The following is a 13,281-nucleotide window of genomic DNA, read 5'->3' on the forward strand; positions in this document are numbered from 1 at the left end:
CTGTGGTTGAGCACCTAAGTAGCAGACAGAGTCATATCTCCTGGGCACATTGGTGTCTGCATTCCCTCTCTACTCTCAGAGCCCTCCAGAAGTCCCACAAGAGAGGGTTATCCTATCCCTGTCCCCAGTCTCAGTCATGCCCAGCGATCCATGACCTTAGAAGCTCAGTGGCCCACACGGTTGGCTTCGAGTCCAGGCCTGAGAGTTCTAGACTGCAGGGCTCTCCTTTCAGCCAGGAGTGGTGGTTTTCTTCCTGTTGGATAGCTGTGCCTGGGGTGCGGTGTTCTGCTCACTCCATGGGTCACTAGATGGTCTTTAGGTGCTGACAAGTGCTGCCTTCAGCTCAGGTGTCCACTGGTACTCTGGTGTATCTCAATGAGAATGGGACTTTGGGCATCTCCCTGCTGGCTGGCATGTGCTGCTGCCTATCATGTCCTATGAAGCTTGGGTCCCCAGGCCCTGACTAGGGCAGCGAGGGAATGAAAGAAAGGGAAGCTGGGATCTGCTGGGTACATGCGCTCTGGTGGTGTCACAGTTACTCCACCAGCAACCTGGAACCTCAGTGTGTTTATTGGTAGAGGGCTTGGCTAGGGTTAGAGGCAGACTGTAAAATCCGAGAGGAGGAAGGAGCTTTAGTCAGACTAAAGCTAGGCTTTGCACACACTGGTCGCTCATACACACTGGCTCTCCCAAGGCAAGCTTTGCCACTGCGGGGCTGAAGCATCAGAGTTCCAACATGGCTGTGCCCATGTCAACAATTCGCACTCACTTAGGACTTCACTGACTTGACTTTGTCCACTCCCTACAAGCGCTCGGCACTCATATCTGCCACTCTCCAGGTCAAGACTCCCCAGCCCGTTGTGACACATTTTCTCAGTCCATTAGGAGCAGCAAAGTCAAGGACCTGGAAGTTCTAGAAACCTATCCCTCCATGTTTTGAGCCTGTGGATGATGAAATTAACAGTGAGGTGAAGATGAGTCATGATGGTTTCCCCATCTTCATTTCTACAGAATATGGGCAGAATTCTGTGTCACCCCCTCCCTCCAACTCTATTTGCTGAGGTTCTAACTCTTAGCACTGGTGATTATCACCTTTCTTGGGAGGGAGACATTACAGATGCAAGTTGGTAAAGGAGTCATGGAGTAGGGTAACCCCTTGTCCAGGGTGACTGGGGAAAGGAGCGTGGGGAGGAGAGATACCTGCACAGAGAGAATTACCCTGCAGGTGGAGGTCGGTGTCAGACTGAAGCCACCCTCAGAAGCCAGGGAGTGTGGAGCAACTTCTTTCAGCCCGCAGAGACGGCTCTGCACCACCACCGTCCTATGTGTCGAGCCCCAGTCACCACAGGCCAGGCTGCTGTTGGGTCGTCTGCCTGGTTTTGCTACTTTCTGTTAGGACTTGGTCAGCTGATGACCTCAGAGCTCAGGGACGTGGAAGGAATATGAAAGGCCTGCTTTGCAGGTGGTGGAAGAGTGGGTCTCCAGAAAGCTTGGTTCTTGTAACAACAGCACCCTCGTGTCCTGCACGGCCCTCCCTCCCAAGCCAAGTAGAGTTCAAAGCCGCACCAAGCCCTAGGCTGCCTGTGGTCTGCTCTGTCCCCCAGTGTATGGATGAGTGGTGGTCCTGATCTGTTTCATAAGGTGTGCATTTGCTGCTCCCTCAGCAAGCACTTCGCCTTTCCCTGCCTTCTCCCCAAGACCTCCTTCCAGGTCATCCCTCTTTTGTGGGGTTCTCTTGAGTTATGATACAAATAGCTCAGTGGCCCTGGAAGCTTGTCCTGTCCTCCTAAGCTGGGCCAGGGGCACAGAGATGCCATAAGTCTACAGAACATGCTCGGTGGAGGCTGTTCCTCCGGGAAGCAGGCAGAAGAGCTCAGGACTTACAGCTCCAGCCAAGGATGGCCTCAAGGAAAGCTCTGAAGTTTGTCCTTTACTGGGTCTACTGGATCTCTGTTCTGCTGGAGTCCCCTCCTGCCCTGTCAGGCAGCCTGGTGCCATCACTGAGGACTGGCCCACCTATACCCAGGGCCCTTAGCGTGAGAAGCTGAGGGCTCTGCCCAGCCCCATGCTGTCCCTCATGTTGGGGATACGGGGTTTGCCAACTCAGTTACTGGACTGCAGTCAAGCCGGTGTTTACAACCAAACCCACATTCCCTACAAGGACCTCCAAACAAGGTCGGGCATATACCTCCCACCCGTTTCCTTCCCTCTCATGCCCCATGCATGGCTTGGTTTTTGGCTACCCATCCCCTTCCAGGAATGTACCATCCAGAAGAAAGGACTTGAAGGGGCTTCGTTTGTATTTTCCCAGCAGGCCTCACTGACTTCTGAAAGGCCTATTATTTCCAGTGAACCATCTGTGCAGGGCTTGTTTCCCAGTTGAAAACTATCCCAAAAAGAGGGAAAAATCTTACCTGTGCTGTTATGGTTCTGGGTGATCATGGGAAATAGAACAGAGAAGAGTGGATGGGTGTGAGGATGGACAGTCTATCCAAGAACCTTCTGGAAGATCAGGACTCCAAACCACATACTGCATTCATACAGGAGACCCATGTACCTGGATAGCCAGCCCTTGCCCCTGTGAGGAAAGGGCAGGTTTGGGGGTGTATACTGACCTGATTCAGGATGGTTCTTATGTCTGACCCCTAATCCAGTAATGTGACAGCCGTGCTATACATCCTGAAGGCCTGGTCCCCAGACTTTTGGCCTTGAGTATGTCGGCCAAGTTCAGAAATGAGTTTGGAATTCAGGTGCTGCTCATTGGAACATTAGCCTGTGGAATCTGAAGCAGTCAGAGATAAAGGACCACAGAGATCAAAAGCCCTGCCTAGCCGACCAAAGATCTCAGTGTTCTAGGGAGAATGTGAGAGGCCTGTGCAATCCACCTCAACCCTGCCTTTGTGGCAGGTAAGGAGAGCTGGCGCCAGCAGCTCCTGTGTGAGCGCTCACCTGCCACATCCCTGTATGCTCTCTCTCCAGCCTGTGTGGCTGCCATGGAGGCCAGGGAAACCAGCCAGTCCCAGTGCCCTCTGCGTCCTGGGCTCATCTGGGACAGTGGGGGCACTCTGACAAGGCACACAGGTCACTTTGTGCTTAGGAGGCATCAGAAACTTTTCAGGCTGATTCTGCTTCAGCAAACCCAGTGGGAACTTGTATTTCCCAGTTCCCTGCCCTCTTTTGCCCAAAATGTGCTGACTGGCATCCTGACTCTTGGTTAGAGTTCTCTGCATGCTGCCCCATGCAGTGCTGGCCATCGAGTTCCTAGGGAGCCTCCTGGGTTATAGTTTCCACCTGGAGATGTTCCCTCTCCTCTCCCAAGCCTAGCAAGGTCATCTTTTGGCTACTCTTGATATATAGAGAGAAGATCTGGGGGTCCCCAAGTAAGGGTATCCCCCTGAGCCCCAGCTGTGAACTCCTTACTGAAGGGTAAAAGCCCTGCAGCGCATCTGAGCCCCTGACCGTGGTGGATGTAGTGCTCAGTGTGGTGACTCGGTGTCCTTACTGTGACCTGCTTCCTGCTGCCACCAACACCAAAGGCCACACAGACTCACTCTTACCTTTTCATAGGCCTTTCTTGGTCACTTCACCCTTGCCAAGGCCCTGTCATCTGGGACCCCACCCCTCCAGCCAGCCCCTGATCTCTTCCGGGTCTTCTACAAGGAAAGGAAGGAAGCAGTGGGCGTGATGGAAAGAGATGAGCTGGCCTCCATAGCTGTCTCCTCTCTCCCTCCTGGCTCTTTTCCTCTTTACTTAATGTCCCTGTCCCGCCATTGGAAGAAGAGCTCAGTACCTGGATGGTACAGCATCCACTCCCCGGAGGGTCCCTCCTCTACCTGGTAACGCTTTGGTGACCCAGGTCTATCTAGTAGGATCATAGTTAGCTTATAACCCGACCCTGGAATTAATCATGCAGTGGTAGGGTGAAATGATGAAGTGTTCACATGCTGGTGGACCCATCATGGCAGCTCTGTGGCTGGGAGGACCTCAGCACCTCGGCTTGCTCTCAAAGCTTGTCTTCACCAAGGTTGTTATCAGCAAGCAGGCACCGGCTCAGAGCCAGATCCCCACTCATCGCACAGCCCATTCCTGACCAGAGGCTAACAACGAGCCTGTATGCTCCACTGGCTGGGTCCCAAGGGCGTGCTTTTCCCTTGCCAAGATCAAACTTTCGGCCGCCTTTCTGACATGTGAGACCACAGAAAAGGCTCGGCTGACCCTCACTGGGGTCATGTGTTAGAACCAGAGAATGGACCTGCTGCAGGCCTTGCATGCTGGGCTCTGCTTTGCTTTGGGTAACAACTTACACGTCCTATCCTGTGAACAGTGTGGTGCATCTCTAGGCTGGTGTGACCATGATGCACTCCCCACCCTGAGGACCCAGGCTCACACTGCCTGTCCTAGGTGCTGCTGCTGAGCCTTGCCTGTGAATACAGTTTTGGGGACCCCGTGTCCCCATTGCTGTAGCACACTAGATCTTAGAAAGGCTAGAAAGCAGGGTGACCAGTGCTCTAAACATATCACAGGAAGATTTCCAGATGTTTCTTCCTACCTCTAAATGGAAGTATTTGGATAAAGGCTGAGAAGGGTCATTTTTCCAAATCTGCCAGAGAAAGACAAAAATTGAGGTGGCATCCCTCATAAATGCCTAAGTCCCACATGGCTCCATACAGCTACTTTCACCCCGACTTGTAGGTATATGTCCAGAGCTATCTCTAGACCCCAGCCCCTGTGAAATGCTAGGCTTGGGGTCATGAATAAAGCTTGTTCTAAAGCAGAAAGTTTTGGTTCAGTCTGAGTTGGCTGCCTATGACTTCACCAACTGTTAGTCAGCGTCTCTTCCGCCTTTTGTCATCCCAATAATGATGGGTTAGGGAGTTCTGCCACACTGCTGTCATCTGAAGGACGTGAACTTTGAACCAAAGGCCTGGCTTTAGGCAAGTTATACCATCTCCCTGGGCAGTGTTTTCCTAGCTGTGTGGTGAGGGGTCATGTCCCAGAGCACAGCACCCGGGGGAGGAGCAACCCCACTCAGCACATCACCAGTATCTGCCATCTCTTCAGATGGCAGTGACTGTGATGACCTCATCAACATGGTCATCCTGAGGTGGCAGAGGAGAAGAACCTGAGGCTTAGAGCTGGGGTGGGGCCGGACTCCGGCTCTTGCTGTACTGTCTGCTGCTGCTGTGGTGCAGATACTGGACCCCAGAGAGCCTCCTCTTTTTGTGGCGCCCACAGCACAAGCAAGTCTCATGTACCCGGCGAAAGGCAGGAGATTTAAATTAAAGGCGAGATGTCCAGCCGTTTGTGCTACGAGAATGCGTGTGTGTACCTTTATTGCAAGAAGGGAGCAGCCTTGTATACAGACTTACAGCACAGTGGAGAAACCCCAGGTGTAAGAGTCTGTGTTTTCCTTGTGCTAAATGTTGATGTCAGGTGGGCAAGGCCAGGGCTCTAAGCCAGGACTGGAGAACAGGATGCACCTGTGGTTATCAGCTGACAAGCAATGCGCAGAGATCTGTGGGGGCTGGGACCCAACAACTTCTGTCACTGAAACAGAAGGGAAGTGGCCATTGTGAAGGCCCAGGAAGCAGGTCTGGCAAGCTCATTCACCCTGACCAGGGATAATGCTGTTTTTCCTCCTTCACAGGCACACATTCTGGCAGTTCCGCCATGAGAACCCCAAGACCAGAGTTGGGGACCCTCCACCTGCGGGGCTCCCTGGCTTCAACAGTGGAGTAATGCTGCTGAACCTGGAGGCCATGCGCCAGTCTCTGCTCTACAGCCATCTGCTGGAGCCTGCACGGGTACAGCAGCTTGCAGACAAGTACCACTTCCGGGGCCACCTTGGGGACCAGGACTTCTTCACCATGATCGGCATGGAGCACCCCGAGCTCTTCCATGTGCTGGACTGCACCTGGAACCGGCAGTTGTGCACCTGGTGGAGGGACCATGGCTACAGTGATGTCTTCCAGGCATACTTTCACTGTGAGGGCCACGTCAAGATCTACCACGGGAACTGCAACACCCCTATTCCAGAGGACTAGGCACCAGCCCACCCACTAGGCCCATGGGGCTCCCGGGCATGGGGAAGGAAGAGTGACTCTTCAAGGATGCCTTTGGGATCCAGGTGCTGCAGGCCCCCCAGCTGGCCAGTCCCTGTCCAGTGGCCATCCAAAGAAGCTTAGCTGAGCACTGCTGGAGGTCAGGCTGTTTCTCTCCAGGGCATCGTGAAGGACAGACACAGATGTCTTCCAGGCTGTAGCTGAAGATACGGAAGGACAAGACTCCCTTGTCCACATGGAGTCCAAATCCTTTTAAAGAACTGGCTTTTGCTAGACCAGATAAGTGTTTAACTTAGCTAGGCAGGCTTCTGTTTTGTGAGAAGGAACAAACAGTGCTGCTGTAGCTCCCAGTGAGCACTGAGTGAGTGCGGCAGGGTTTTAACAGGTAGCCCAGAGTTAAAGCCTCCGAAGGAATGCCACAGTCCTGCAATCTTTCCCAGGAGGCTTTGCACCTCCTCTCCGATGTTCTTGTTGCTTGGTGTAGGCTTCAAGGGCAGCATCTCTTTAGGTAAGGCCTTTGGGCTGCTAGGGAGCATAAAATAATCCCCTTACTGTAGCACTCACAGCTCTTGTCTCCCCAGTGTATCCAGGAACCCATTTTCCCTTGTCCGTTCACCTACTCCCGGTGACCTGGCTGTACTAAGGAATCAAATTGGCCGTCAAAGGACAGAGATTGGCCATGCTGAGGCATGCTCCATAACTGTCCACTCCAGGAAGCAGCCCAGTTCATTAATGCAGCTGGGCAGGGCGGGCTTGCAAAGGGCTGGCCTATGGTCTCACTGGTCTCTGGTGTGGAACAGACAGACCCACTCTTTCCTGTGGCGCCATGCCAGACCCTACCCCTGCAGAAGAGTACACAATTCTTTTATTTGTGCTTGTAATGGGCTCTGTAAGTCAATTGCCCACATGAAGCCACCACAGGCCATGTCATGTAGTCCAGCTCATGTACTCAGTCAATAAATGTTAAGAGTCTCATTGTATTTTCTTTCAGTTTCATTGACTTTTAAATTTTCTTTCACCATAAGTGAGAATAGCTAATAAATAATCTTTGAGGACACTTGACTCATGTTGTTTGTTCTCTGATGAGAGTTTCCAGGGGCATGGGGCTCTGAATGAAGACTGGAGTCAGTATCAACCAGAGGGCCTAAAAGGATCAACGGGAAGGCCTGTCTGCGGGTGGCAGTGAGGTGGTGTTTACTGTGTTTGGTTCTAAGTACAGAACCATTTTATTCTAGCTGTTGGTAGATCCATCTGCTCCTTGGAATGAAGCAGCCCTCCCTGCATCCTGCTCCTTAGCTCAGGCTCCCAACTGCATCCGTGCCTGGTGGGGTGGCGCACGTTCCTTCACTAGCCCACTGCCGGGGCCCAATTCATTTCTTCTCCTGGCTACTTGATTTCCTACTTATAGCTTCTGGTTATTAGATGCCTGCTGTGTGCCAGGCGCCGTCTTGAGGATTTATATGAGCTCTAGATCATATTCATGAAAACCTCAGCAAGTTCATTCCAGTTCTAAAACTTATTATGAAAACAGAGGCATGGACAGAGCCCTATGCGTGTTGTTTACTGCAGCTTTTTACTGTACAAAAATGTTGGAAATAGCTTGAAGTTCTGACTAGGGAAGTACATAAATAATGCATATGGAAACCAATAATGGAATATGTTAAAAATAATTTAAGGAATATTTAATGTTCCAGGAAATACACTAGTAAGTAAAGAATACAAAATATAGAAGATTGTATGTATGTCCTTTTATGTTTTTTATAAAACATTAAAATAAGAGCTCTTTATTACAGAAATTAAATGGTATCAACTGCTTTGTGAGTTCAAGGTATATACACTGAAATCAAACACTTAGCATGTCTTTCAGTATGGGTCTATACAAAGAGAAGTGACAAATGGGCCCCATAAGGCAATATACATGACTCAGAACTAGACAAAACCTTCTGCTGTATTTACATTCAGATGCTTCTCTGGTCAAGATTCCTGAGCTAACTGGTTAGGGGATATATTTAACTGTCTAACAAAAGAATCTCTATCTACAATGACCACTTCTAAAGGAATCCACTCCACAATTCTGACAAAATCTGTTGGTTCCCCTTTGTAATGTGCAGCAATCTTGTTATGTTGACTCTATGGCAAGTCCAGGAGGAACCCAAGAAGTGGAACCATGGGCACATTTATCAAAGTAGGACCCTGGCTTTCTCCACCCTCTCTCCAGTCATTGGCAGGGGTTTTGTAGGCCACCATACTGTTCACTTTGCGGATTGTGGTAGTAAGTGAGCGTAGTCGGACTTCTTCAGAATTGGTCACAAATTAGGGTCCTGATTCCTCCCACTTTTCAGGCAACCTTTGTCGGTGTAAATCAGCAGATCAGATGAACAAGAAACTTCCAGCGGTGGCAGAAAGGTCACAGTAGCTGTGATTTGCCTGACTACTGAACGGATTTCATCTCGGATGGCTTTGTGTGACTTTTCTCTACGAACACCATCTTTTGCGGTTTCGTCACACTCAGTGTCAAACTGCCGTCTTCCAGGGCCTCACCACTGTCAGTATTTGAACGGGGCACTTGTGGAACCACCCTATTATTGAGATACTCATGAGCTGGGGGTCGGTAGTTACAAGCAAGGTGAGTCCGTATTTCTGCACTCGAGTAAAGGTTTCCGGTGGATATATGCCATGCTGATACAAAATGCTGTTGATGCCAAACAAAAAAAAATTGGGCCACGATTTCCGAGCTCCCGAGCAGAGTGATGCCTTGCTCCCGGGCGAGCTGCCGTGCCATCACTAGATCTAACTAACAGAGAACACTGTCAGCCTCACCGCACACCGTGCCCTCATGGCCAGCTCCTTCAGCTATTCCCCGCCATCCGGTTCAAAACTAACTGTCCTTTTATCTTTTAATTACACATATGTATTTATATGTATCTGTGTACAAACAGGTACATATATGAGGTACGTATGTATGTGTGAAAAGAGGGAGATTCAAGAATAAGCCTGTCTTGTATTTTATTAGTTCAACTCCTCAGACACATTAATAAAACAGTTATCTCAATAGGGGGAAAGTGTATTAAAGACCAGGGAGTTTCTTTAACTCACAGTAACAGCAGAATTTTTCATCAATAATTAAAGTGTTTCTAAAGCTATAAATATCTTGTTATTGCAAGAAAAAAAAGTAAGCCAGATACTCACAGCACAACACCATCCCCCGCTTACTCGGGGTGTGTGTGTGTGTATGTGTGTGTGTGTGTGTGTGTGTGTGTGTGTTGTGAAGCAACGCAAAGGACAAGTTTGTAGAGTCAGTTCCCTCCTTCCACATTTACATAACGTCTTAGTTTGAGTCACCATGACCACGGCAACTCTTACAAGAAAAACATTTAATTAGGCTGGCTTGCAGTTTCAGAGGTTCAGTCAGTTATCATCATGTGGGGAGAATGGTGGCATAGGCAGACATGGTGCTAACTAACTACATATTGATCAAAAGGCAACCGGAAATCGACTGAGACACTAGGCAGTATCCTAAGCATAGGAAACCTCAAAGCCCACCCCGCACAGTGACACACTTCCACCAACAAGGCCACACCCACTCCACCACTCCCTATGGGATTGTGGGGGCCAACTGCATTCATACGATCACACATGCCCATGGCGCCAGCCCACATCTGCTTTTGAGATTACTCTCAGGAGGCCCCCTCCTGTCACCAGTGGCTTTGACCTAATGCCTCTGAATGTAGAGTCATAGACAATGGAAAACCAGCCAGACTGGCAAAAGCCACTGTGGGTTCCTGCTTGCCACAAGTGACAGATGCTGGAGAGACACCTTCTGATTGGGGCCCTGCTGTGATTGTGTTGTGCGTACATAATTAAAATGCTGTGCTTCACGTATTTCACAGAACCTTCACTGTCTAGTACATATCAGTACATGTCAGTAAAATGGAAATACAGATGGCATTTCTGAATGTATTTATGTTCATTTCCATGTTTTTCATGCTTATTAAGTTATGAAACGCATAATGACTGCTATACATTTGAACATTTTAATTACATTCATTTATTTAATGTGCATGTGTATATTCACAGTCACACATATACGGCATGGTGCTGTGCGTGGGGAGGTCAGAGGACTTGTGGGAGTCAGTTCCAAGGAAGCCAGGCTTGGTGGCAAGCACCTCCACCCGCTGAGCCACTGCGCTGGTCTGGGGCACATTTTTAACCACTCTCCTCCACACTTTAAATGTCCTATCTTACAGCTTGTGGCTGCCCGTGACTGATGTCTCCCAAAGAGCAGTCTAGGCTAAGTGGGCTCTGGTCCCACCTCTCCCATGACTGCCTCCCATCTCTAAAGAAAAGAATTCTAATAATAGCAGTACTAACCCTGCATCCATTCTCCCACATAATAGCGGCCTTCGTTCACTCACAAAGCCCACGCTCCACGTGTGCTGATGGCGCTGGGAAAGCTTGCAGGCCGATTGAGGAGATTCACTCTTGTATGTGTGTCAAGTCAGACAGACTACAGCATCCCCCGCAACAGTTCATCATCAAGCCGCAGAAGACGGCTGGGTCAGTGGTACCCAGCCTGGAACACACCAGGGGTAAGCGAGTACTTGCTCAAACCTCCCATTTCAACAACAGCTAGTTGGGAATAGCTCAGGACCTAGAGGTGGGCCTGGCTGTCTGAGTCTACAGCTGTTCTCAGGACCTGGGCCACTGTGGATAAACAAGGTCACCCAAGCCACCCCTGTTTCTAAACCCAGGGCCTAGAGGTCTGGCAAAGGGTGTTTACAGGAGGAAAGATGTATTGGCCTTTGAAAATGTGAAGTGACACAGATGCAAGGAGTCTGGTCGTCTTAAATATTCTTTTAAAAATAGTGAACTCCAGCTGCTGGGAGTTGCTTACATGTGCTGCAGGTGGCCAGCTGCTGGGGGGCGGGGTCCACCTCTGAGTTATTCACAGCACTCTGGAGATGCCTACACAGTCAAGGGTTGCCTCGGCTCACAGATAACTTGTTGGGCAACATTTGGATGACTCTGCACTGGCCTCAGTTGCTTCCTGTGTGCAAACGGAGGGTTTCTAAGAAGCACCTCTGCCCCCAGACTCTTGTGGGGGAGCAGTGTTTAACACGTCACTGGTTCACACGTGCAATGAAGACTTCTCCACCCACTTCCTGGTCACCATACTGACAACCATGGGTGATGTACTCCTCCGTCCCTGTTGTGGGCAGGCAGGCAATGGTGGAGTGCAGGCAGACTGTGGAGGACGGTTTGCAATCACAAAAGAGTAAACTGTCTCCAAGCCCCCACCCGCCTTAACTCTCCCCGACTGCCGACAGCTGACAGCTGTGCCAATAAGATTTTAATCTTAACTTTAGGCTTCTGTGTCATGCTACCAACGGGCTTCCCAAGCACCGTTTCTTTACAGACAGTGGCGCCTTCCACGGGTCACAGGTAGGGGAAGCACAGAGGCTTCGTTTACCAGTAGGGGTTGTCCTGAGGACACATGAAACAGACCCAGCCACTGCTGGGGAGTGTGCCTAAGATTAATGCAGAGAAGGCTGCGGTGATGGGGCGGTCTCAGTGTGGGCATGGGGTGGCTCAGTGTGAGCATGGGGTGGTCTCAGTGTGAGCATGGGGTGGCTCAGTGTGGGCATGGGGCAGTCTCAGTGTGGGGAATGGGGCAGTCTCAGTCTCAATGAGGGGATGGGAGGGTCTCAGATCGAGAGCATCTCTAACCCTGTCCTGAGGGGAGGTGCCACCACACAGACACCTTGTTAGATGCCCCTGCTGGCCTTGGACATATGCAAAGCACAACTCCCTCCCTCCAAGGCCATCTGCCCCTCTCAGCTGGGGTTTGCCCCAGCCCTTCCCTGGGCCTCCCGTGTCTGGGTTGCCAACAGGGCAGCAGCCTATGTGAGACCATGATGGTGGTAGACAGGGAGCCTGTCTGAGACCCAGGGAAAGCAAGGTACCAGCACTTCAGTCCATGCCCTGTACCCATTCTTACCTGGGTTGGGTTTCTCCGCCTTCTTCCTTTGTAGCAGCATGTCCTACTCCCATCCCCCCAGTTATTCCAGAGTGTATCCCCTGCACCTCTTCTCACAATGTGGCACTCTTGCTTGGTGTCTGTGGCCTTAACTAAACTAACTCTCACACTTCCTTTTTCACCACTGCCTGTTGAGTGAGACTGGTCCTGGAGAGAAAAGAGACAAATGTCTGTCCACCCCAAACAGGGAGCCAGTGACCAAAGTCACAATGACCAAAGTAACTACGAGTCTACCCTGAGTCCAGCTTAGTGAACCCGAGAGTCAGTCAGTTATTTACAGTGAGGGGCTAGCTACCAGGAGCATGTACAACTCAAAGACAGTGGATCTCTACGAAGCCCACCCCTGCCTGGGTGAGAACAGCAGAACTGCTACAACCCCAGGAATTCAGGAATTCTGTGACACTTGGAGACACATGGATACTCTCCTCCAGGCAGCCAAGCTGGTCAGTCTCCAGTTGGTCAACAGCTCTGCATCTTTTCTCCCAAGGGAGGGTTGGTTCACTGCCTCCGTAACACATGACTCCGGAAGGTTTCAACTCTGTAGGCTTGTAAGGTTTGTTTACTCCCCCACGTCTCCAGAGCCCCAGCCTCCCTTCTCTCTCCGGGAGGGAATGCTTCAGTTCAGAAAGAATCTTTTAATAAGGAGGTTGTACTGCCTGGTTTTGTGTAACAACTTGACACAAGCTAGAGGCATCAGAGGAAGGAGCCTCAGCAGAGGAAATGTTTCCATGAGGTCCAGCTGTGAGGCATTTTCTCAATTAGTGATCAGTGGAGACAGGCCCAGCCCATGGTGGGTGGAGCCATCGTGGGCTGTTGGTCCTGGACTCTATAAGAAAGCAGCTTGAGCAAGCCATGGAAGCAAGCTAGTAAGCAGCATGAGGCATGGCCTCTGTATCAGCTCCTGCCTCCGAGATCATGCGCTGTTTGTGTTCCTGTCCTGACTTCCTTCAGGGATGAACAGCAATGCTGAAGTGTAAGCCAAGTAAAACCTTTCCTCCCATCTTGCTTTTGGGCAAAGTAAAACCTTTCCTCCCATCTTGCTTTTGGGCAAAGTAAAACCTTTCCTCCCATCTTGCTTTGGGCCATGGTGTTTTGTCACAGCAATAGAAACCCTGACTGAGACAGAGATGACCACACTGACTTTTAGATCACCCTGCAGAGACATGTGAAGACCGTCTGCAT

At 50.5% G+C, this 13,281-nt stretch overlaps 1 protein-coding gene and 1 pseudogene across 2 annotated transcripts in view; one reads left to right on the plus strand and one right to left on the minus strand.

Moving 5' to 3' along the window:
- The window catches only part of Xxylt1 (xyloside xylosyltransferase 1), a 135,822-nt gene extending 128,705 nt beyond the window's left edge, over positions 1 to 7,117 (plus strand). For both annotated transcript variants that reach the window (XM_040750978.1, XM_040750979.1), the window contains exon 4: positions 5,648 to 7,117. In XM_040750978.1, the coding sequence (XP_040606912.1) occupies positions 5,648 to 6,044 (397 nt within the window). In that variant the 3' untranslated portion in view covers positions 6,045 to 7,117. The remainder of the gene's footprint in view (positions 1 to 5,647) is intronic.
- Positions 7,118 to 7,850: 733 nt separating this feature from the next.
- Positions 7,851 to 8,937, minus strand: LOC101824080 (annotated as a pseudogene).
- Between the last annotated feature and the right edge of the window lie 4,344 nt (positions 8,938 to 13,281).

This window comes from Mesocricetus auratus, unplaced genomic scaffold (assembly GCF_017639785.1).
Source record: "Mesocricetus auratus isolate SY011 unplaced genomic scaffold, BCM_Maur_2.0 Super-Scaffold_100008, whole genome shotgun sequence".
Classification (NCBI taxonomy): Eukaryota; Metazoa; Chordata; class Mammalia; order Rodentia; family Cricetidae; genus Mesocricetus; species Mesocricetus auratus.